This window comes from Cynocephalus volans, chromosome 8, assembly GCF_027409185.1.
Source record: "Cynocephalus volans isolate mCynVol1 chromosome 8, mCynVol1.pri, whole genome shotgun sequence".
In the NCBI taxonomy this organism is placed as follows: domain Eukaryota; kingdom Metazoa; phylum Chordata; class Mammalia; order Dermoptera; family Cynocephalidae; genus Cynocephalus; species Cynocephalus volans.
In genome coordinates this window covers 42,088,115-42,111,039 of record NC_084467.1, presented here as the reverse complement: position 1 = coordinate 42,111,039, position 22,925 = coordinate 42,088,115, and the positions used below count along the sequence as shown (strand labels likewise).

The following is a 22,925-nucleotide window of genomic DNA, read 5'->3' as shown; positions in this document are numbered from 1 at the left end:
TGGAATGAAATAAGTAAAATCTAGAAAGGTATAATGATCTGGTCCTTGGCCATGATAAGGAGAAAGGCTATAATACTATTCTGAAGAGAAAACAAAGAAATGACAGCAAATATCTCCCCTATTTTACTATTTATATATTTATTCTTTCCAAAATCAGTTTCAAGTAACTTATATAAGTACATGCAATTAAAAGGTATTTAAAAAGAAAGAATAAACATAGAAATTAGGGGAAAGGGCAAATAAAGGAAGGTAAAGCTAAGGTAAGATTAACAACAGATAATCCAGCACAGGGTCCAAATGTGTGGGGTAGGGTTCTGTATATTTGCTCAACATGAACCACAAAATTTGTTCTATACTTCTCTTGGGCCAAAACAAAGGAAATATGATAGTTTATAAATTTCTTTGTGTTTAACATTAGACAAAGGCCAGTCTTTCAGAAAGTGCCCAGATTTTTCTAGATTGAGACCTTACAGCAATGTTTCCTGTGATTCCTCTTTAAGAGGAAGCTGTGCAATGTGGTAAACATTATCCCCAACTATATTCGATAGCTACAATACCAACTTTTTTTTTTTATGATTCAAAACATAAGGGCAAAGCACAGTTTATTAAAGTTATCTCTGCAAAGGCCTAAATAATACATTTTTTGGTACACCAATTCAAGGGGTGGATTTTATACTAACTACAGAAATGTGTGAACTATATATCCTCCAAGAAATCCTTCCTGAATATTGTTTTTTGCCACGGAGTTTTTAACAGATAGAGAAGGTTTCAGCTAAGGTTTTTGACTCCCTGGTCTTATTCAGTCAATATTCAGCAAATATTTATCAATCTCCTTCTATATGCAAATCATTAAATCAGGTGCTGTGGATACTATGTTATGTGTGTGAGACATAGTCCATCCCTCAAGGATCTCACTATCTAATGCAGGAGGGTGGTCGAATATAAAATAACTACAGGAAAAGATTCAATACTTTATAAAAACCATTTCAATAGCACAGAGTGCTGAAGATATTTGGAGGAAGATGATTTCTGACTAGGAAGGCAACAAGAAAGTCTTCACAGAAGGAGGCGGCTTTGGAGGATTGGTAGGACTTTGGTGGTTAAAAGATGAAATAGAAGAACATTTTGATTTGATTGATGAACAGATGGATGGATAGTTGGTTGGAGGCCAAAGGGAATAGCATAGGCTGGGTAATCCTGATCAAAGGGAGAAAGGCACAGGGCTTGCTCAGGGAACAGTACGTGGACAAATCTAGACAGTCTAATAAATAGAGCTTTGGCTAAAAGGGCCAAATTTTGGAGAATCATAGGTAGGAGAGAATGGGCACAAAGCTATTCCCTTTTGCTGATGGATCCCTTAGGCAGAAAAAAAAAAAGTTACATTTTTGCCTATCAATTGCAAAGTTGTTTCCTTTTGCTCCTTGTTGGTTCCTCAAATAGAAAATGTTAAGTAATATTAAAAACCATTAAGTGGGAGAATGAAAAAATATGGAATTAGAAGCTTAGCACTTTCCCATCAGTTTTCTAATTTGATCTTCACAACCACTCAACAAAATCGATAAGGGAGATATTATCATTACTGTTTTACAGATGAGGAAAGCAAGATCATAGCAGGATTTAAAAGGCTTTTTAAAAATTCTTACCTAACATTTGCCTGGTAAAAACAGAACCAGAGCTCCGATCTTGTATTCATTAAATTTATTGCCCCACACTGCAAGATTGGAGGTGGGACCATGAATAGGTTATTAAAGTAAAACTGCTGTTTATAACTTGTGTTTTTATCTTCTGTGAGTTGCTTTTGTCACATAAAGATAGCACTACTACACTGGTTCATAATGATGATGATGATGGTCATCACTGTCTATTGAGGAGTTAATATGTGCTAAACTCTGTGGTGATCACTTTACAGACATTAATATCTTATTGAATCTTTACAATTCAGTAAGGTAGGTGTCAATACATAAATATACCTTATCATAATTATAGAGACCATATATCTACAATTTCTTGGATAGTTCCACTTTAAAGTATTCTGCTGTTGTCCTCATGAATCATTAAAGGAGACCAGAAATTCTAGCTTCATAATATCCAAATCACAACCTACAGACTGTTTTTCATATCCAGAAGCAGCCAAAAATCATTGATCTGAATTTTGGCGTAGGAAAAATGATCATTTTCCTTATTTATTTTATCTTATTTTAAGGCTATATTTGTAATAAACTATCCAGACTCTCTAGATGGATGATTGGTTACCAGGAGCAGAGAACAGTTGCAGAATTGGCCTACATGGATCCATTCTACTTCTTTGGTAATCTCATCCATTATAATGACTGTAATTATCATCTATACCTTTGACTTTTAAATTTATTATCTTCAGCTTCTCCCTTTCCTGAATTCCAGAGTTGAATATCTAACTGCTAGACCATCATCTCCACTTAGATGTCTAATATACATCACAAACTTAATATGTCTAAAACTAAACAATTGATCTAACCCTCCCCATCCAAACCTGCTCTTTATACGGTCTTCTCTGTCTCAACATATGGAAAATATTTCTACTTGTTTGAGTAAAAAACCTTGGAATCATCCTTGACTTCTCTCTTTCACATCCATATTTAATGAGCAAAACCAGTTGCTCTACATTCAAAATATGTACAAAACTCAAATGCTTCTCATTAATAACCAATACCAGCCTCATCTAAGCCACCTTTATCTGTTACTTAGATTACTTTAGTAGCCTCCCAACTTGATTCCAGGCCTCCATGTACGCTTTTCCTGTAGTCTTTGAATAAATCCTTTTAAGAACAATCGTCACATCGTGTCATTTTAAAAACCTGCAGTGGCTTCATATTCAAAATAAAAGCTAAAATCTTACAGTGATTCCAACCAATTCTCTGTAGTACTTTCTTAAGAAATTGACAAATTGATTCTAAAATTTATATGAAAAAGCAATAGAACTAGAATAGTCAAAACTTTTGAAAAAGAACAAAGTTAGAGAACTTATATTACCAGAGTTCAAGACTTACTATAATCAAGACAGTGTAGTGTTGGGGAAGAGATGAACCAATAGGTCAATGGAAGAGAATAGAGTCCAGAAATAGACCCATACATATATGGCCAATTGATTTTCAACAGAGGTACAATTTAGCAGAGAAAGGAGTCTTTTCAACACATGATGCTACAATTGAATATTCATGTGCAACACACACACACACACACACAAATTAAAAACCCTTCCATTCAAATCTTGCATTACAAGCAAAAATTAACTCAAAATGGGTCATAAACCTAAATGTAAAACTTAAAACTGTTAATGTTCTAGAAGAAAACAGAGGAGAAAATCTTCATGACTTTGGATTAGGGAAAGATTTCTTATATCTGATACCAAACATACAATCCATAAAATAACAAATACCTAGTTAGATTTCATCAAAATTGAGAACTTCTACTGTTTGAAAGGCACTGTTAAGAAATTGAAAAGATATGCCACAGACTGTGAGAAAATCATATATCTGATGTCCAGAATACATAAAGAACACTCAAAACTTAATAATAAGAAAACAACCGAAGTTTCAAAATGGGCAAAATATTTGAACAGACACTTCTCCAAAGAAGATATACAGAAGGCAAGTACATGCATGAAAATATGCTCAACGTTATTAGTCTTTAGGGAAATGCAAATTAAAACTACAATAGATATAACACCTTTTAGAATGGCTTTTTAGAAGAAAAAGGGACAATACCAAGTTCTGACAAAAATGAGGAGCAAGTAGAACTTCTAGACATTAATGACAGGAATGCAAAATAGTGCATCCACTTTGGAAGTTAGTTTGGTATTTTCTTATAAAGTTAAACATATATATACCACATGACCTAGCAGTCATACTCATAGGTATTTATGCAAGTGAAATGAAAGTAACAGTAAAGTTTACAAAGCAGTTTATGTTCACACAAAAATCTGTACAAAAATGTTTATAGAAGTTTTATGAGTAGCCACCCAAAACTGGAAACAACTCAAGTGTCCCTGAACTGGAGAAGGGGTGATCAAACTGTAGTGTATCTATACAATAGAGTACTACTCAGCAATAAATGGGAATGAACTACTGATTATGTTCAACAGCATAGATGAATCTTGAATGCATTATGTTAAATGAAGGAAGTCATTTATATGACGTTTATGATTACATTTATATAACATTCTAGAAAAGGCAAAACTAGGGACAGAAAACAGATTAGAGGTTGCCAGGGGCTAAGAAATTTGGCAGAGGGAGGAGGAGTAATAAAACTGTTCTTTATCTTGATTGGTGATGGTAGTTATACAAGTGTATGCATTTGTCAAAACTCACAGAATATACATTTAAAAGGATGGATTTTACTGTATGTTCACTATACCTTAATTTTGAAATGGGGAAAAAAGCATTGAGTGGCCTTCCCAAAGCCATATGTGATCTAATCACCCCTGTCCTTTTTTTCTCTCTTTTTAACTCCTACCTCTCCTCCTTGCTCATACTGCTCCAGTCACATTGGCTGCCTTGCTATTCCTCAGTCAAGCCAGGCACTAGGGCCTTGGCATTTACTGTGACTCCTGCGTATAATACTTATCCTAGATCTAAATGTCCTCTCTCCTAGATCTAAATGCTCACTCTCTCCTTTAGGCCTTTGCTTACTGAGGATTACAGTATTTAAAACTGTACTTCTCCATTCCTTCTACAAGCATTCCCTGCACTCTCTCCATAGCACTTCTCACTATGTGACAAACTGTATGTTTTCCTGTGTATCTTTTCTCTTTTTCTCCCCACCCTACTAGAATGTAGGCTCCACTTAGGCAGAAAGTTTTATCTATTTTGTTCACTGCTAATTTCCCATTATTTAGAGCAATGCCTGACACATAGAAGGTAAGAATTCATGAAATTAATAAATGTTAGCTTTAGCTTATTTAACACTAAGCTTCAACCAGTTATAAACTGTTATTTGGTATGTACTCATAGAAACCTAGAGGACTGTGTATGTGTATGTGTGTGTGTATGTGTGTGTGTGTGTAAGTGAATTGAGCCAGTCTTTGATTCTTATTGTTAAGAGTTTGGTGTAAGTGTATATTATTCTTTCTGTTTAAAAAATGCAGTTGTGTAGAAACTTTTTTGGTATCTGTATTTTGTGGGTATCTGTTTTCACTGCTTAATTTCTCTTCAAAAAATGTCCCCATTTCTCATCCTTCAGATGTGAATGCTTTAAATATTCAGATATTTTTGGTTAAAAAAAAAAGTCCAAGATCAATTTATATTTCTAACTTATACCAGTTTCCTTGTTTTATTACAAACCTAAAATAATGCAAATAGAAAACCATATTTATTGAGCAAACCAAATTGAAGTTTAACAATGGTGTTTACTATGACTGCTGTTTGAGTGTGGGTGTCCTTTATGTCATTGTTTTACAACAATGTTTGCTTACACGAGGCCTTTGCTTTTAGCCAGTATATTTGAATCTGAGCTACTGATATATTTTTGTTCTTTCTGCCAGTAAAACTGTTGGGTATTCAGATCCCAAGGTTGCTGACTTACCTGATATCTCTTCATTGTTTTCCACATTCGTTCATTGGTGTGGAATATCTGAGGTCTGTTTTCATTCTGGGGTAAAGCCCTGGAGACTACAGACATTGAGGAGCAGACATTGTCTGTACAATGAATGGCGTAATGAGCTACTGTTGTTTATTTTTCTGTAGTATAATTGGCTGAGTTCAGACAATAATGTAGCATCTGTTGTTATTACTGTGCAGGGAAATGTCAAAATAGAAAGCAAGCAGACAGGTGGATTAAAGGGAGGAGCAGAAGGGGAAACCAGAAAATATTGCATTAAATTCTGATTTAAAGTAGGTGCAAAGGAGTAATCATAATGATAATGATAACAGCAATAACAACTGCCATCTGTTAATCACAGTGATGATTGATGCTAGGCACTTGTCATTATTTGAGTGCTGACCATGTATCAGCACTTACTAAGTGTTTTGAAAACATTACTGCATTTTATACAGGGACCTTGTGAGGAAGATTTCTTTCTTTATTTTTTATATGAGGCAGCTGAAGTTTATAAAGATTGTCATGTACCTAATTGCCCGGATTTGGACCTATTATCTGTCATACCCCACAGCGCATGTTTCTAATTATAGTGTTGCATTTAATTAAAGTTTCTAAAACTACACTTTTAGAAGTCAGGATAGTGATTGACTTTGAGGGGAAATACTTCTCAGGAAGGGGGCATGCTTCTGAGATACTTATCAGGGTGCTAATTTTACAGGTATGTTGACTTCCTTGAAAAATTATCAAGTTGTACACTTTTTTGTTTTGTATACTTTTCATATGTATGCTGTACTTTAATAACTAAAAACAATTACAAAATACTTGACTTTGAACCAAAAAAAGCTTTATATAATATAACACTGATTTAAATTTTGTAAAAAGTTGAAAATATATACTTATATAAAAATATGCATGAAAACTTAATGGAAAATATCTGGGGTGATAAAAAATAGTTTTGGAAATAGATATTGGTAATGGTCACACAGCATTGTGAATGTACTTGATGCCACTGAGTTGTATACTTAAAAATGGTTAAAATGATTTAAAAAATTAATGGATATAAACACTCAGTGATGCTGATGGCATCTTAATGATGAATCTACAGGTTAATTTTAATGATTTTCTTATTTAATCTATTTTTTGCAATGAATGTATATTACACACTTTTATAATTAGGAAAAATTATTTTTAATCTCAAAGATATGTTTTAAAGAACTACCAATGTTACTGAGAAAAAGATGATCCCATTCATAGTTTAGAAAATGTATTTAATTTGCAGAGGTTTATTCCTACAAGCCACTCATGGTTTGCCCTTAAGGGACACATAAGGCAGAAAATTAATCTGAACAGTTGATGCTAGAAGGTGTCAGACCTCAGAGAAAGGAGAGTCAGGATGTTCAGTTCTTGGTTACTAGAAGTAGAAGCCATGAAATTCAGATTCTTTTAGCATTTGCTTAACACCTACTATGTGCCTATCATCATACTAAGCACTTTCACATGCATTATTTCAGTTAGCTTGTTAGTTTATTCCTTCTTTTACCAAATGGTAATTGAGCATCTACTTTTTGCTAATGCACTATACTTGGAATAAGTAGTGATACATGCTCCCATGCCCTTACGGAGCTTGCAGGCTAGTGGGAAAGCCAGATATTAAACAAATAACTATAGTACAGTATAGCGAATACTATAATAGACATAATACAAGTGGCATTTAATTTTAATAAACACAGATCCACCCATTCATTGGATGGATATTAACATATTATAGTGTTATTAAAATAGTTTATTCAGCTGAAACTTATTACTGCCTTAGAACACCAATATTAGATAAATATCCACTCATGCTATCAAAAAAAAAAATAAAAGGCAAAAGTGACTGGTTTAACATCCTATTCTTCTGATTTTTGAACTATATTTCTTTTTTTTTTCTTTTTCTTTTTTTTTTTTTTGTCTTTTTCGTGACCGGCACTCAGCCAGTGAGTGCACCAGCCATTCTTATATAGGATCCGAACCCGCAGCAGGAGTGTCGCCGCGCTCCCAGCACTGCACTCTCCCGAGTGCGCCACGGGCTCGGCCCTGAACTATATTTCTTATGTTGGCATTTCTGGGTATTAATTTCCCCATTTAAAAAAATGAGAGCATAGGACTATTTGTCCAATGCATCACCTTCCAGGTCTTCTCTGTAGATCTGCTTTTCATTATAACAAAAGCAACCATTCACTAAAGCCTATTATGTTGTCCACACCACCCTGAGAACTATACATATATCAGTTATATAATTTCCATCTCTAACCTGTTATGAGGTGAGTGGCATTATCCAATTCCTGCAGAAGGAAAAATGATGTCAAAGTCAGAAATTCTCTACACACTGCAGAAATTTTGAATGCTTTTTTGAAAATACTTCAGGATTACAGCCAACCCTGAATGACACAAAAATTAACTAATTTCTTATCCATATACAAGTCTGAGCAAACTTTGTTTTTCTGTTGTTTATGTAAAACATATTTTTAAACAGATAATACATTCACATAAGTCAGAAATCAAAAATGACAAAAGCGTATTCAGAAAATATTCACTGTCACCTCTTCCAACCTGTTTCCCCCACCCTCTATATGTTACCATTTTTGTTTGTTTCTTTTTATTTGTGTAAGTTCATTGATTTTCTCCAAAGAACCAGTTTATCTATTGATTGACTAGTTATGTTTTTCATTTTAACTAACTTACTTCTTTATGCTTTTAGCTTTAATGTTTATTTTGTTCTCAGCTTTTCTTCCACTTGTTTTATTCGGGTTTCTTTTTTTCCTAATTTTTGAGTCTAATTATTAATTCATTTATTTTTATTCTTTGATTTTTAATGATATGAAAACTCTAAGGTTATGAATTTCTTCTGAGCACTGCTTTAGATGAATCTCACAGATTTTAACATGAACTGTTTCTCAGGGTGCTAGGGACAAAAAGGTTTTAGTGAATTTCTGCCATCAATTCTAATGTGGGCAGGGACCTCGGAGACCTTCTAACCTCCTTCCAGTGGAATGTCACAAATGTGAAACAATGAAATACTATAGATTGCGAGCTAGGAAACCTGGGTTCAAGCCCAACTCTAGCCATGAGATATCCCAACAGTTTATCTTACTGTTTGAGTCTATAATCTCATCTGTAAAATGAAGGGTTTAGTTTGTCTCTAGCTCCAGAAATCTATCATTCTGAGACTTGGCCAAATCCCATAGCTAGTTAGTGGTAAAGCTGGAACTAGGACTGTGGTCTCCTGCTTCCAATAAACCCAGTATTTGGATTTCTTTCCATTCCATTTTTTTTTTAACTTTTCTTTTATTTTGCAAGATATATATGACAGAAATTTGCCGTTTTTAAGTGTACAATTCAGTAGCAGTAATTACATTCACGGTATTGCCCAGCCATCACCACTATTTTCAAAATTTTTCTTCACCCCAAACAGAATCTGTTCATTCCATTTTGATGTTAACATATTATCAAGTATTCTACAAACTCTTCAGTCATTTCTACTTGAGAAATACGTTTTCTTAAATATAAATATGTTTGTGTGTGTCTTTTGTGAATGCTTCTACTAGCCTTATTTCATACCCTAGAAAGGAAGCAATTGGGTATTTGATGCCTGTTTCCTCAATCACAAGTATCTGATCCCTTTAAGAGAAAAGACATCTTTCTTTTCTATGTAGTTACCTATCAGTTTAATAATATGTGTCATCAAGGTGTGATTTATTTTAATTAATTGCCTATTGGGCTATTATTAAGAAAATGAAAAACATATGATTCTACTGCTCAAGCATTAGCCTTGGTTAATAAATGGGGCAGTGAATTTGGGATGAATTTCTAAAAGCAGCAGCTTTTTTCTAGTCTCTCCCTCCCCCACTCCCTACAGTTCCATCCATTCTCACATGTTAACAACTGGTTTTTGCTCTCCTTAGGCCATTCGGCTTTCCTTAGAGCAAGCCCTGCCTCCAGAGCCAAAAGAAGAAAATGCTGAGCCTGTGAGCAAACTGCGGATCCGGACCCCCAGTGGCGAGTTCCTAGAGCGGCGTTTCCTGGCCAGCAATAAGCTCCAGATTGTCTTTGATTTCGTAGCTTCCAAAGGATTTCCATGGGATGAGTTCAAATTACTGAGTACCTTTCCTAGGAGAGACGTAAGTTTCTGCAGCTTTCTGAGGAAATGTGTCCAGATGGGAGATATCCCATCATTAGGGCTGGACAAAGTAGTCCAATAAAATTCCCATGGTGCAGGCTACCACAGGACACCCCAGGAGTCCTTCTCTGTTTTGCACACCATTCTCTCCTCAGCTTTTGGAGAAGATATGTCTTCTAACTCCAGCTTACATGTAGCCAATAGCCTGTGTAAGAAATTACATACTAGGTCTTTCTTCCTTCCCATCTGTTTCCCCTATTCCAGCATTCATACAGGTTTTCCCAAGGTTTCATCTCTGTGTACCTCAGGGTATACCTCACGGTATGCCTAAGAATTGTGTGCCTAACAGCTTAACAGTTAGATCAGGATCAATAATTATAGGTTCACTAAGAATGAGTCATGCTAAATGAAGAATGTTTTGTAATTTGGTAGTCTCACCAGCCTGGGAAGTCAGGGAGGGTGACCTCTGTTCACTGTGTACCTGTATTTCAGCAAGGTATTTGATAGTCTGTCATAGTATCCTGGGGCAAAGTAGAGAGATGGAGATCTACAGTCAGGTCAATGTATTATTGATTAAATGGTTGTAACCAGAAAATGTTGACTGCCATCTCCCTAGAGGGAACCATGAAGCTCTGTATTTAATCCTTTATTACTCACCATATTTATTGGCAACCTAAATGATGACTTTTATCAGATTTATGGATTATGAAAAATAAGATTCAAGAAAACCTTAAAATACTGAAACTATAGATAAAATAAAGCTGCCAAAGTATTACAGAAATATATAGAACTAGAGGGATTCCTTTAGCAGAGGTTATGATTGAATTAAGCTGTATATACACAGGATCTTCAAAAAAAATCATGGAAAGATTCGTATTACCTTTTAATTCTATTTTTCCACAGACTTTTTGAAGTACTGTCATACATTAATAATGTGTTGTGGCTGCCAACAAAAAAGCTAGCTGCATTTTTAGAAGTATAATCCCAACAAGAGGATAACTTAATGGTCCTATTTAATTGCACTAAAGTAAACTACCCCTGAAAGAGTCCTTAGACTATGCTGAAATAGGAAACCTGAAGAAACAGAGGCATGTCTAGAGAAGGGCTTGTAGGAAGATGAGGGAACTGGGAATCATGTCATTTGAGGAACATTTCCTCTAGAGAAGGAAAGGCCATGGGAGACATGATTGTTGTCTTCAGCTACTTGATGGCCTGACATGTAAAAGAGGGATTTGACTTTGTGAAGCCCCAGAGGCAGAACTGGGACCAGTGAGTTGACAGTTACAGGAGACAAATTTGATTTAATGTATGAAAGCATTTTCTACGAAGAAATATCTTGTGTTATGAAGTAGTCATTTTCCTATCATTGGAGATTACCAAGCACTACTCTTTTCAGCAGTAGTGGATATATATGGAGAAGGATTCATTCCAGGTGTTCCTGCTTTATATGTGTTGGGACTTGGACTAGCTTAACCCTAAGATACATAGTAAATTTTAATATTCTGTGATTCCATTATGATCTAGGTCTAGCAACCTAGACTTCATCTAACATACCAAAACCAATAATTTAGTTAAGGCTCATCTAAGTTCCTCACATTGGCTGTCAGATTTGCAGGGTAGAGACAGAAACCAGTGGTTTATTTTTAGCTCCACCACCTAGCCACAAATTCCCTCTGGGTGGGATGAGGATCCTGCCACTTATGTCTGAGCTCAGGAGGTATAGTGGACCCAAGATGCTTGGCCACTGGTTCTTCTCTAACTGGCCCTGCCTACTGCTCCAAGTGCTTCCCCTTTATTCAAATAAAAGACACACAAACATGCACAAGAGAACACATGCATGCACATGCTTTTTCCACACAGCCAGGTAAGAAAGTACCTTAGACTCACTGAAAGTTGAAGTCTAAATGTGTTAACATTTAGAAAAGAGCTGCTATCAAAGTGTTGAAGATCAGCCTGGTTCTCATACCTTATGTTCCAGGATGAACATCTCACCTTGGAGAACTTAGAAAACTTGGGAAATGTATTGGTCTTTCCCAACCCTTGGTTTTAAGTTACTCCCCTTCTGTGCCTCATCTGTAAAATGAAAATACTGAAGAAATAAGAGTCTAAGGACCTTCCTGGCTTTTAAAACTAAACTTTATTTCAAATTATTTTTTAAAACTGACTACTGACAGGGACAGGGGAGAGTATCTCTTAAAAGGAGCTATGTTTTTTAAAATCAGTATTAACCTCTTCCCACATGGTAAAATTGTGGACTGTAGAAAGTTGCCATTGAAAAGAAGCAAGGGAATTGTGATATGAAATGCAGAGGGTTCTTGGGCCTGCTACTTGCCTGCCTTGAGGTTTACTGACCAAGTTTTCAGCTCTTGCAGTATGGACTGTGTTGTGTCAGTATGGATTAGCCCTAAATGGAGAATCAGTCACTTAGTCTTAGAGAAAATTTCTCCTGATTTAACTCTCCATCACTCACCCTTTGTTTTATGCTGCTAAAGGAAGCTATTCAATCTGGTTAACAGTCTCTTCTCCCAATGTCCCTTTCACACCTGACCCCATTTCTACCTCTGTCTCCATCTCAAGACCAATTTAGTCCAAATTTGGCCCAGTTCCCCAAAGAAAAAGTCTAACCAGAGTGGTTTGCTCCTACAGGAGTAATTGAGAGCCTCCTCATACTCATCACAGGTCCATTTTATGGTCCTTGGTCAACTTGAAATTATCTCCCACAGAGTGATCTTTCCAAAACCCCCCTCTGATCATTCCCTCTCTTGCTTAAAAACTCTTTAAGCTTTTTATTACTGTAGGATAAGTACAGACCCCTTAGAATGCTTTTAAAAACTCTTTACAGTTGGGTCCATTTCCACCTTTCCCACCTTATTTCCTGCCTCTCATTACTTATTTCTATCACCAAGAGATAGGAGATTGCTCACTATTCACTAAACGCACAAGAGACTCTTACACCTCTGTCCTTTTTCCTCATGCCTCTGTTTTCTCTTCCTTGGAAAATATCCACCCTCCCCACTTTTCCAGGCCTTCCTTTTCCAGGAGCCCTGTTTGAACTTATCTTTTAATGCCTAGCTCAAATGTCATCCCCTCTATGAAGCCCTCCCTCTACTCCCAAGCTCCCCACCTGTGTACTATTACGGTTTGTACATTCCTCTCATTCCTATTCTGTAAAGATTTTCAGAGACAGTTTATATCATGTTCATGTTTATCTCCTCTGCAGTTCCCATCATGTTGCCTCATACATAAGCATTTAGTAACTGTTGTTGAATGTTAATGACCTCAGGCTCCCCTAAATCTCTGGTTCCAGAGTGAATGAGAGAGGTTTCTCCAAATGAGAACAGGTGCCCTAGCCCACCCAGATTCCAGACCAAAACCTGAGGAGCCCACCCAGGACTCTGTAGGCCTCCTAGAGCCAGGGATGGGGTGAGAGTTAATGTCCGTTCATCCTTCTCTGAATGCTCTTTCAAGTTGAATGACTAGTGTTTTTGCAAGGCTATTCTGTAACAGCCATCTGTGTCTGCAAGGATTAGGATCTAATTTGTAAAAGTCATCTTAAATTACAGCCAAACTAAAGACTGTTAAAAAGTACATCTTAAGACCTTGCCTCTTTAATAACAAATAATATAAGACTTAACTCTAGGAATCTTATTGTGTCTTCAGCCTTTTCTCCACAAAGGAGAGACCAGTTTCTCACCAGAGGACCTGGTAAATGTTCTTCTGTGCCTTCTCCCCTTCCCCCAGCCAAAACAATATTTTACATTAAGATTTCCCTGCTGCCCAACTATTTATTAAATGCCTGCTAGGTTTACTTCACTGGACTAAGTACTGTGGGACTACCAAAATAGCAGCAGACACAAGCCTTTTCCAGAAAAACTGATTGTCAAGTTGCTGGGAACATTGAGTTATTTGTTTTGGGGTTGTTGTTTTGTTTTGTTTTATTATTTTGCTCATAACACTTACCAAGAGAAGGAGTAGTGCTTATTTCCTGGACTTTGGTTGGTAAGCTTTACCTCTTGGACATTCAGAGCCACATGAACATCAGTGGCCCATTTTCCTTACTTGGGCATTGCTCTGGGAGTGAAGTAGTTGAGTCCCAAAAGCTGACTAATGACACTGACCTCACTACTTACCCACCCTGTCTCTGAGTCAGAGTGAGGGACTGCTGACAGCCCCCCAATTCCTCCCTGGACCTACAGTGGCCCAGACACAAGCCTTTTCCAGAAAAGCTGATTGTCACTCATGCTGCTTGGTATGAGGCTGTCATTATCCCCCAATCTTCCTTTTCTGTGCTACTTCCTTATCTTCCCTTTTCTCTCCTCCTTTTCCCCCCATTCTTTCCCTTCTTTTTTCAAATCCTATTTTACCCTTATTTTTCTCCCTCTCCTTTCCACTCTTCCCTCCTTATTTTTTTATCCCACAATTCTACCTCTTCCTGCTCTTCTGTTTTTCTGCTTTTGCCTACTCACATCCAAATCACTCAGTGGTGCTCCACTTACAAATGGAAAGTGAGGTCTAAGGCTTAAAGGAACTGGGGGATAAGTATAAACATGCTCTAGCAGGGTTTTTCACAGAGTAGGCCTTCTGTAAAGGTTTGTTTAAATGAACTAGCAAAAAATGCTTTCAAAATTTCTTCCTCTGTCACCTTTTATTATGCTCAGCACCAAGCTAAGCACTGGGAACACAGTGCTGAAAACAATGGCAAAGTTCTCACCCTTGTAGAATTTACAGTCTTTATCCAGAAACTACTGAAGTTTGACTTCATTGATAATATAAGGATATCCTATTTGCTACCATAAGGAAATTTAAACAGTTTAATTTGCATTTCATTCATGTATTTGTTCCTTCATATAGCAAAATGTTTGCTGAGCAACCGCTCTGTGCCAGCCTTCATACCAGACACTGGTGATATAGAAATAAAAGAAATCGATACTTACCTTGAAAAGTTCACATTCTAGTGAAAACACACTTTTAAAGCAAATTGCAGGGCTGGCTGATGAGCTCAGTTGATAAGAGTGCGGTGCTGATAAACACCAAGGCCTAGAGTTAAGATCCCCTTACTGGCTAGCTGCCAAAAAAAATTAAAAAGTAAAGCAAGTTACATTATCAATTGTACAAATTGCATTACAAATTGGAAGGGTAGGTAATTTCAGCCTGCAGTGATATGGGAAGGCATTACAGAGAAAGTGAATTTGACTGAGCCTTGCACATGTTCAGTGAGTGGAAGCAAAATAGCATAGCTAGAAGTAAAAATTTTAGTAGTAGTTAGACTTGTATCTGAATCTCACCTCAGCACATACATGCTGTATGACACCTGACAACTTACGTGGCTCTGCTGAACCTTTATTTCTTCATCTCTGAAAGAGAAATGGTAATATCTATCTCAGAGTAGTGGTAAGAGTTAGGTAAGTGAATGTTAACTACTATATCCTTAGCACATAATGAACAGTATCTAGTATAATTATCCTAAGTAGAGAGAGGCAAAAGAGGTAGGAAGGGCTTACAGCTTAAGAAAGCATGGCAGCAATAAATTCTTTCTTTAGAACAGTGATGGATATTTGTGTTAAAAATACCCAAATGCTCTAACCTAGACTTAAGAGTATATCATTGGAATCTTAATATCTCATATTTGAAAAGGATCTCAGAGATATCAAGGCCAATGCTGTCATTTTACAGATGGGAGAATCAAAGCATGGTAAAATTAAGTGCTTAAGTCACGTGATCAATTATAATAGAAGAGCTTATACTAAAACTCAAGTTTTCTTTTGGTCATTGCTTTTTTAAGATTGTTCGGGGTTTTTTTTTTTTTTTTTTTTTTTTTTTATCTGTTAATAGATTATAGAGTTCTAATTTAAAATTAGAATCATAGAACAATAGACCTAGAAAATCAACATTAGAGAACACCTAGTAAATGCAATAAATTGCAGCTTCAAGCACTGGTATTTTAAAATTTTTTTACTTCAACAACCTTCATATGTTAATGCTGCTAATATTGCAGTAGAATTGATTTTCAAATTATATAAGACTGAGTTTGATTTTTTAAAAAAAACAGAGCTAGAAGGAAAAATTTCAATGCCATTGAATTACTTATATCTTAAGAGCTTTGTTCTCAAAATATCTCAGGATGAAGCATCTGATTGGTGAAATACATATTAAAGTTACTGCTACTGAGCTTGCTCCATTCTTCCTAGATATTTTATATAACCATATCTAATTATTTGAGACTTTTCAGTATCCCTAAATGATCAGAGAATTCAGAGAATTCTTTATTCTCTGAAAAAAGATTCAGGGAATAAGAAGTATGATTGTGGTTGGAATTGTTCACAACTATTATCTAGGTGTTAACAATATCAATTCTGCTTCTAAATTTCCCTCAAATCTGTTCTTTTCTTCTCTTTCCACCCATACCACTGCCCAAGTCTTCATAGCCCAGATTAAACTTATGGCTTTCTAATCCATCTTCCTGTCTCCAGTCTTGCCTACCTCATCTTCCCCACTCCCCCATCTCTCCCACACTGTCCATCCTCCCCTCTGTATCTTAAAAGCCTCCACTGGTTCTGATGACCTACAGGAAGAAGTCCAAAGTCCTTAACAAGGCATGAAAAATTCTTCACAATTTCACACCATCTCCTTTTCCTGTTCAGTTCTTCTCCCTCCCTCCCATTACTTCCCTACCACATGCATCTCTCTGTTACACCACAATCAATTTCTTGACTAATAGAAACCAAGAGATCTCACTTAGATGCAAAGCATATTCACAGAGTTATCTCACCCCTCTTCTTGTCAGCTTTGGGAAGAGGTAGCAAGGCAGGTGGTATTAGTACTGTTGAGAACACATGGGGAACATAAGCTTTGAGGTGACCATCTGAATTTACCTTTAGAGCAGTTTCTAGGACTAAATGAGGTAATGCATACAGGGCACTTAGAATAGTGCCTAGTATAGTAATAAGCCCTCAATAAATATTATTATTACTTAGAATAAAATTATCCTGAACATTTGGCTGTTGGATAATCTTCATGATCATCATCGCTTTTCATATTTGAATAGTACCTCACAGTTTACAAAGCCCTTATATACACATTGCCTTATTTAAGTAATACTGTGGTCCTGGGAGACAAGCAGAATATATTGTTTCTATTTTATAGAGAAGAAAACTGAAATTTAGAGAGGGAGTATGCCTTGTTCAAAGCTGCACAGCTACTAAATGATCTTCTGATTCTCAGTCTAATGTTCCTTCCTCTGTACTACTGCTTTCTCTCTATTCTATCTCCTCAATCTTTCCAATGATAAAGTAGAACCCCCCCCCACAAACTATGAATTTTCAGAGTGGTTCAGTGTTTAAAGCATTGTGATTAGGGCATAGGGAAAGGGAGATGTTGGTGAAAGGGTACAAAGTTGCAGTTACACAGGATGAATAAGTTTTAGAGATCTGTTGCAGAGCATAGTGACCATAGTTAATAATAATGTATTTTCTATTTCAAAATTGTGAAAGAGTAGATGTTAAATATTATCACTGTGAAAAAATGGTAAGTAGGTGAGGTGATTGATATCTTAATTAGCTTGATTTAATCTTTCTACAATGTATACATATATCAAAACATCATATTGTACTCCATGCTATAAAATTATTTGACAGTTAAAAAAATTTTTTTAATTAAAACTTACAATTTAGAAAATAACACATTGTAAATAACACATTTCTTAAACAAAATAAATAACTTGAAGAAATATAAAATATAGCTTAGCTTTATTCCATGTAAAATTTGTTGAGTAACGAAATGACATGGTCATCGTGGTTATCACCAAAGTAAGAATAATTACCCATCCATTACTCCACAATTTACAAATTCACACTGCCTGGCACATAGTAGAAGCTCAATAAATGTCAGTCCTCTGGTCTCTTTCTATCCTCATTATATAGGCAATCTTAGTCAGTCTTAGGACATTAAATGTCATATATACAACTACAACTCTCATATGTATATATACAGCCCAAGTTCTATCCTCTAGTCTTCCTTATCTTATTAAATGGCAGTTTCATTCTTTTGTGGAGGCCAGAAACCTTAGAGTCATTCCTAACTCCTCGTTATGTCGTTTCTCCATCCAGCTCAAAAGCAAAATCTGTTCATTTTACCTTCAAAATATATACAGAATCTACTTCTCACTGCCTCCACAACTAACCCTAGCCCAAGCCACTATAACCTCTTGTGCAGATTATTATAATGATGTCCTAGCTGGTCTGTCTGCCTCCAACCGTGTCACTACCCTTCAGTCTCCTTTTCAAAAAAAAAAACAAAAAAAACTGATTTTTTTTTTTTTTTTAATAAGGCAAATCATGTCACTTCTCTTCTTAAACCTTTTCACGACTCCCCATCCAGTTCAGAGTGAAGAACCTTCCTTGATCTGACTCCCTGGCATTTCTCTGGCCCTTCTCCCACTCAGTCTTTTCTGGTCATCCTAGCATCCTTTCTATTTGTGAAACACCATAAACATGTTCTTGCTTCAGGGCCTTGCACTGGTACTTTTTTCTACTGAAATAGTCTTTCTCTGGATATCCTTATTGTTCATGCCTTCATTTCTTTCAGGTCTCTTCTCAAATATTGCCTTTTTATTGAGGTCTTTTCTGACTAATCCATGTAAAATAATGGTCTTCCTTCCTTCCCCTGTCTCCACCTTCCCCTCCCTGCTAGACTGACAACCCCTATGCTTCTTACCTTGCTTTCTTTTTCTCTATTGAACTTATCACCGTCTGACATAAATATTTAGTTGTTTATTGTCTCCCCGCTACTAGAATGAAATCCTTGAGGGCAAGAACTTTATTTGTTCACTACTGTATTCTTGGCATGTAGGACAGTACCTGGAACCTAATCAATGCTCACCAAATATCTGTTAAATATCAGTTAAACGAATGCATGAATAATGCAAATGAACAAACAGCCTGTGAAGTAATAATAATGCTGTCTACCATTTACTGAGTTCCCATTATTTGTCAGGCAACTATGCTAAGTATTTTACAAGTATCATCTAATTGAATTCTTACAACAACCCTATGAGATTGGTATTATCTTTACTTTATAATTAAAATATTAAAAGCTCAAAGAAGCAGATTTTAAACCCATGTCCAAAATTTACTATACCAGGCAAATACTCATGTTATCTCCATTTTACAGATACAGAAACTGAAACTATAAATTAAGTGTTTTAACTAAGATTACAAAGACAGGGAGTGGCAGAGCTGGAAGTTAAATATGAACGTGCTGATTCCTTCTGTTATATCTCACTAGCAGCCTGAAGAGAAGAATTAGCATGAAGAAAGACTGAAGCCAGAAGAATAGTCAAGGGTGTTGCAGTACTTAAAACAAGATGATGAAAATGCAGCCAGACAGGGGAAGATTAGAGAGATGGTTGTATGTAAAGGCTACCAGTGCTGGTTTCATAGCTTCTCTTGTCCTCTCTATACTTAGAGTCAGACAGATCTTTTTTCTAATGCTGGTATATCCATCTGTTTGCTGGGTTACACTTAGTATATCATTCTCTTTTCTGTATTTCAGTTACTTCACCTTTCAAGTGAGAATGCTGTCATGTGTCCTCACAGATATATTGTGATGATGAGATCGAAAGTGATCATGAAAACGTTTGATAAACAGCAGAGGGTTATGCCATTTGAGTTGGTAATTCTGAGCTTCTTTGATCCCTCTCCAACAGGTCACTGTTTTTGACCTGTGTCTTTCCTTTAAAAAATAAGTTTTTGACACATCCCTCATTCTTAATATGAGGGTGACCTACACTTTGTCACTTACATTATAACAGACTGTTCCTGGAAGAAAGCCCACTATTTATTGCCGTCTTCTCAGTGCAGGGAAAATGTGTTCTGTGCCTTGGCAGTCATGACAGGGAGACAGCAAGATGATATAAAGAACTTCAGTTATCAGGGGAGCCTTGGGCAAGTCACATAATCTCTCTAAACTGGTTCTTCAACCAGTAAAAGGCAGGTAATAATAGCCACCTATTGGGTGGTTGTAAGAATTAGGTGAGGTAATGTGAGGACATAGACATGGTACATCGTAGATACTCAGGACATGTGAGGCTTTAAGATGTGTAGACCTTGTGCTGGGAAGAAATAGCACAGCTCACCAGCTGGACCTGTCCCTGGGCGTAGGATAAAACCACACCATTTCACTTTCCTCTAAAGAAGCATATCCTTTCCTCTTGTCTCTGCATTACTGTTTCCACGAAGCAAAATCCTCGTAGCTGGGGTTGCATGGCAATGTGACCGAACACCAGAGATGTTTTCAGTGAAAGGCATTGGTACAGTTTTCTGCTTAGTTTCAACATGAGTTGGGTCTGAGCCTTCCAAAAAGGGGTAGATCTCTGATATGAAAGTTTTCTTTGAAATTTTGATGGCTGATCTGGTGACTTCTTTGATTCCTACTGTCTTTTCCAATTTTCAGACAGACAGGAGAAGTAACAATTATTAATGTCCTACTGTGTGCCAGACCCTGTGTAGACAATTCAGAAAGTGTTCTCTCATGTAATCTTTATACAATCCTAAGGCATAGATAGTAGCCCCATTTTACAGGTAAAACAATTGGTGCTGAGAGATGTTAGGTAATATTTCCAGGGTCACGTACATAGTAACTGACATAATTGGGATTCCAGTCTCCAAACCTATACTCCATATCCTAAACAGAAAACTTCTTTATATAATGTGTTGGGGGTCCTTAGCACTACCCCAGGTTAGTATGATTTCCTAGGAAGACTCACAGGACTCAGTATGTAATTATTCTCATGGTTATTACAGCAAAAAGGTACAAAACGTAATCAGCAAAGAAAAAAGGTACATGGGACAAAGTCCAAGGAAAACCAGGCACAATTTTTCAAGGGTCCTCTCCCAGTGCACTCATACAGTATGCTCTTAATTCCCCCGGCAACAATTTGAGACGACACACGTGAAATGCTGCCAACCAAGGAAGCTTATAGAGACTCTGTGCCCAAGGTTTTTATTGGGGGCTGACTACATAGGTACCCTCTACCTAGGACATAGCAAAATGCCAGACTCCCAAAAGGAAAGCAAGCGTTCAGCATAAACTATATTGTTTGAACAAATACTTTAGGCACAATGAGCCACTCTATTAGTTCTGGTAATAGTGGGAATCCTCCTGAAACCCAGACGCCAACCAGCCAAGGGCCAACCTTGTAAGCAGGCCTTTCAAAGAGTAGCAGTTAGGATTACTGTGTTAGCCCTTCCCTGCACAGACTACTTGGCTCTTGGCCAAGGGATCTGTAGTGAAAAAAATTATTATTAACAGGACCCCATGCAGAGTGAGAACAACCTGTGGTGCTGATCTCCATTATGCCTTTTAGGAATCCTGGACATGGCCAGTTAAAACAAATTCCATTAACCATTTTTTTTTAACTAGGCCCAAGGCATCAATTCAGGTATAGCACAATACCTGCTAAATTGAAACTGACCTGAATGCCTTCCAAGACTGAGGCAGTACCATGATAGTCAGGGTACACACAAGAAGTACAGTTCTAGAGGCCACACGTGGGTGCTGCTGGAAACAGTTTACATTTGTTAGGGTGCCTCAAGAAGGACATACATTAGTCAGGCAATGCAAGTGAACAGGGCCCCCAGTTTGGCCTCCCACCCTAGAGTTCTCATTCAATCCAAATAATTTAGTTCAGCCCTTGATTTCAGAATAACCACCTAAGGCAATCAGTTCCAAACAGTTTTGCTTGTCCATGACACCAGTTCATTTGCTTCATGAGTGTGTATGACATCTGGAGGTGTTCTTCATGGAAAGTGTACGAGCTGGGGCCAGACCCCTGTGGTCTCATAGTCACCACTGACTAAGAGATTGTAGACTTGGCAGTCAGTTTGAATTCAAAGCACTCACAGCAGCTTGAAAAGGCAGTGTGAGGAGTTTTCCTTTAGGAAGAGGGGAAAGTTTCCAGGAACAGTTCTGAAAAGCAACTATCATTAATGCTCTCTGCTCTCCTCTGTTACCTCCCTGGGTGCCAGGGGTTTATTTTGTTTTGTTTTCTCCTTTGTTACAAAATCAATTTGTCCCATCTGGCAATTATAAATAAAAAATTTTTAATCATCCCCTGCTCTTATCCAGACCTATCCTCTGGAAGGATTATATATACAAGAGGGACAAAAGCATTTTTATAGAATATCATTTTTATAAAACTTAACCAGAGACAAATCATGTTCAGGAATTGGTCAGGACAGAATCCTGAATTATAAGTTTTCAAAATGAATTTACAAAACCTCCTACTCCTTTCATCCTGATCATTTATCCAGTGAGCAGCCTAGAAAAGATCAATGTCTTTTTGAGAGCAGCTATGTGTAATAATCAAACTCTCTTACTAAGGTGTGTGTACCAGGAGAAAGGTGAAGGAAGTGGGCTCAAGCTATTTATTAGTTCATTGTTGTGAACTGCAACTAACCTGGGAAGTTGAACACAAGTCAACAGCAGTGAGATACCCCCCAAATGGAGTCAAGAGTCAATCTGTCAGGACTGGGTAGAGAGGTCACACTCCTTATGATGAGCGCTCCCCCATCTTGCTGCTTTGGGCAGGAATCGCATGTTAGGAATGCAGTCAGTCTCCCTATTAAATATAAACCGATCAGCAGCTAGATCTTAGGTGGTCCCATCAAAAAACAAGTCCTCTCCTGTGGGTATTTGTATGTGACCCAGAAAGTGCAGATAGCATCCATGATGTTTTCAGTTTCAAGCCCCACATAGGGGCATCCTAAATCTGCAGAGGTCCCAGAGTTCATGTCCTGTTCATTGAGCCTACACGTTTTCAGCTCAGCACAGCACATACTGAGGCTGAAACAGCTCACAGTAGACAATTTCAGGTTTTACTCTAAAGTCAGATCCAGACAATTAGGATCTGTGGATTCAGGATTCCCAAAGAAACTAGTTACTTTTCTTTAGCAGCAGCAAAGCCAAGACGTTGCAGAGACAGCTGTGTTCCAAGTCCAAGTGATAAGCAAGGCTTTCCTTAGTCCTTTTTGTCTTGTCCATATTTATCTACTCAAAAATATGCACATCACTCTGGGAAATCTAAAATATGCACATCAGGCTGGAAAATCACAAGCCTGTAAGGGTCAGACATCTGATTTTATAAGAGCTCATTAGCAAACCAAAAACTGCTTTTTCAAAACTCCCAAGGTGGCTG

The 22,925-nt window shown here is 37.0% G+C and overlaps 1 protein-coding gene across 1 annotated transcript in view; it reads left to right on the top strand.

Moving 5' to 3' along the window:
• The window catches only part of FAF1 (Fas associated factor 1), a 516,326-nt gene that overhangs the window by 471,142 nt on the left and 22,259 nt on the right, over window positions 1-22,925 (top strand). The window contains exon 18 of the mRNA XM_063105346.1: window positions 9,519-9,734. Coding sequence (XP_062961416.1) covers window positions 9,519-9,734 — 216 coding nt within the window. The remainder of the gene's footprint in view (window positions 1-9,518; window positions 9,735-22,925) is intronic.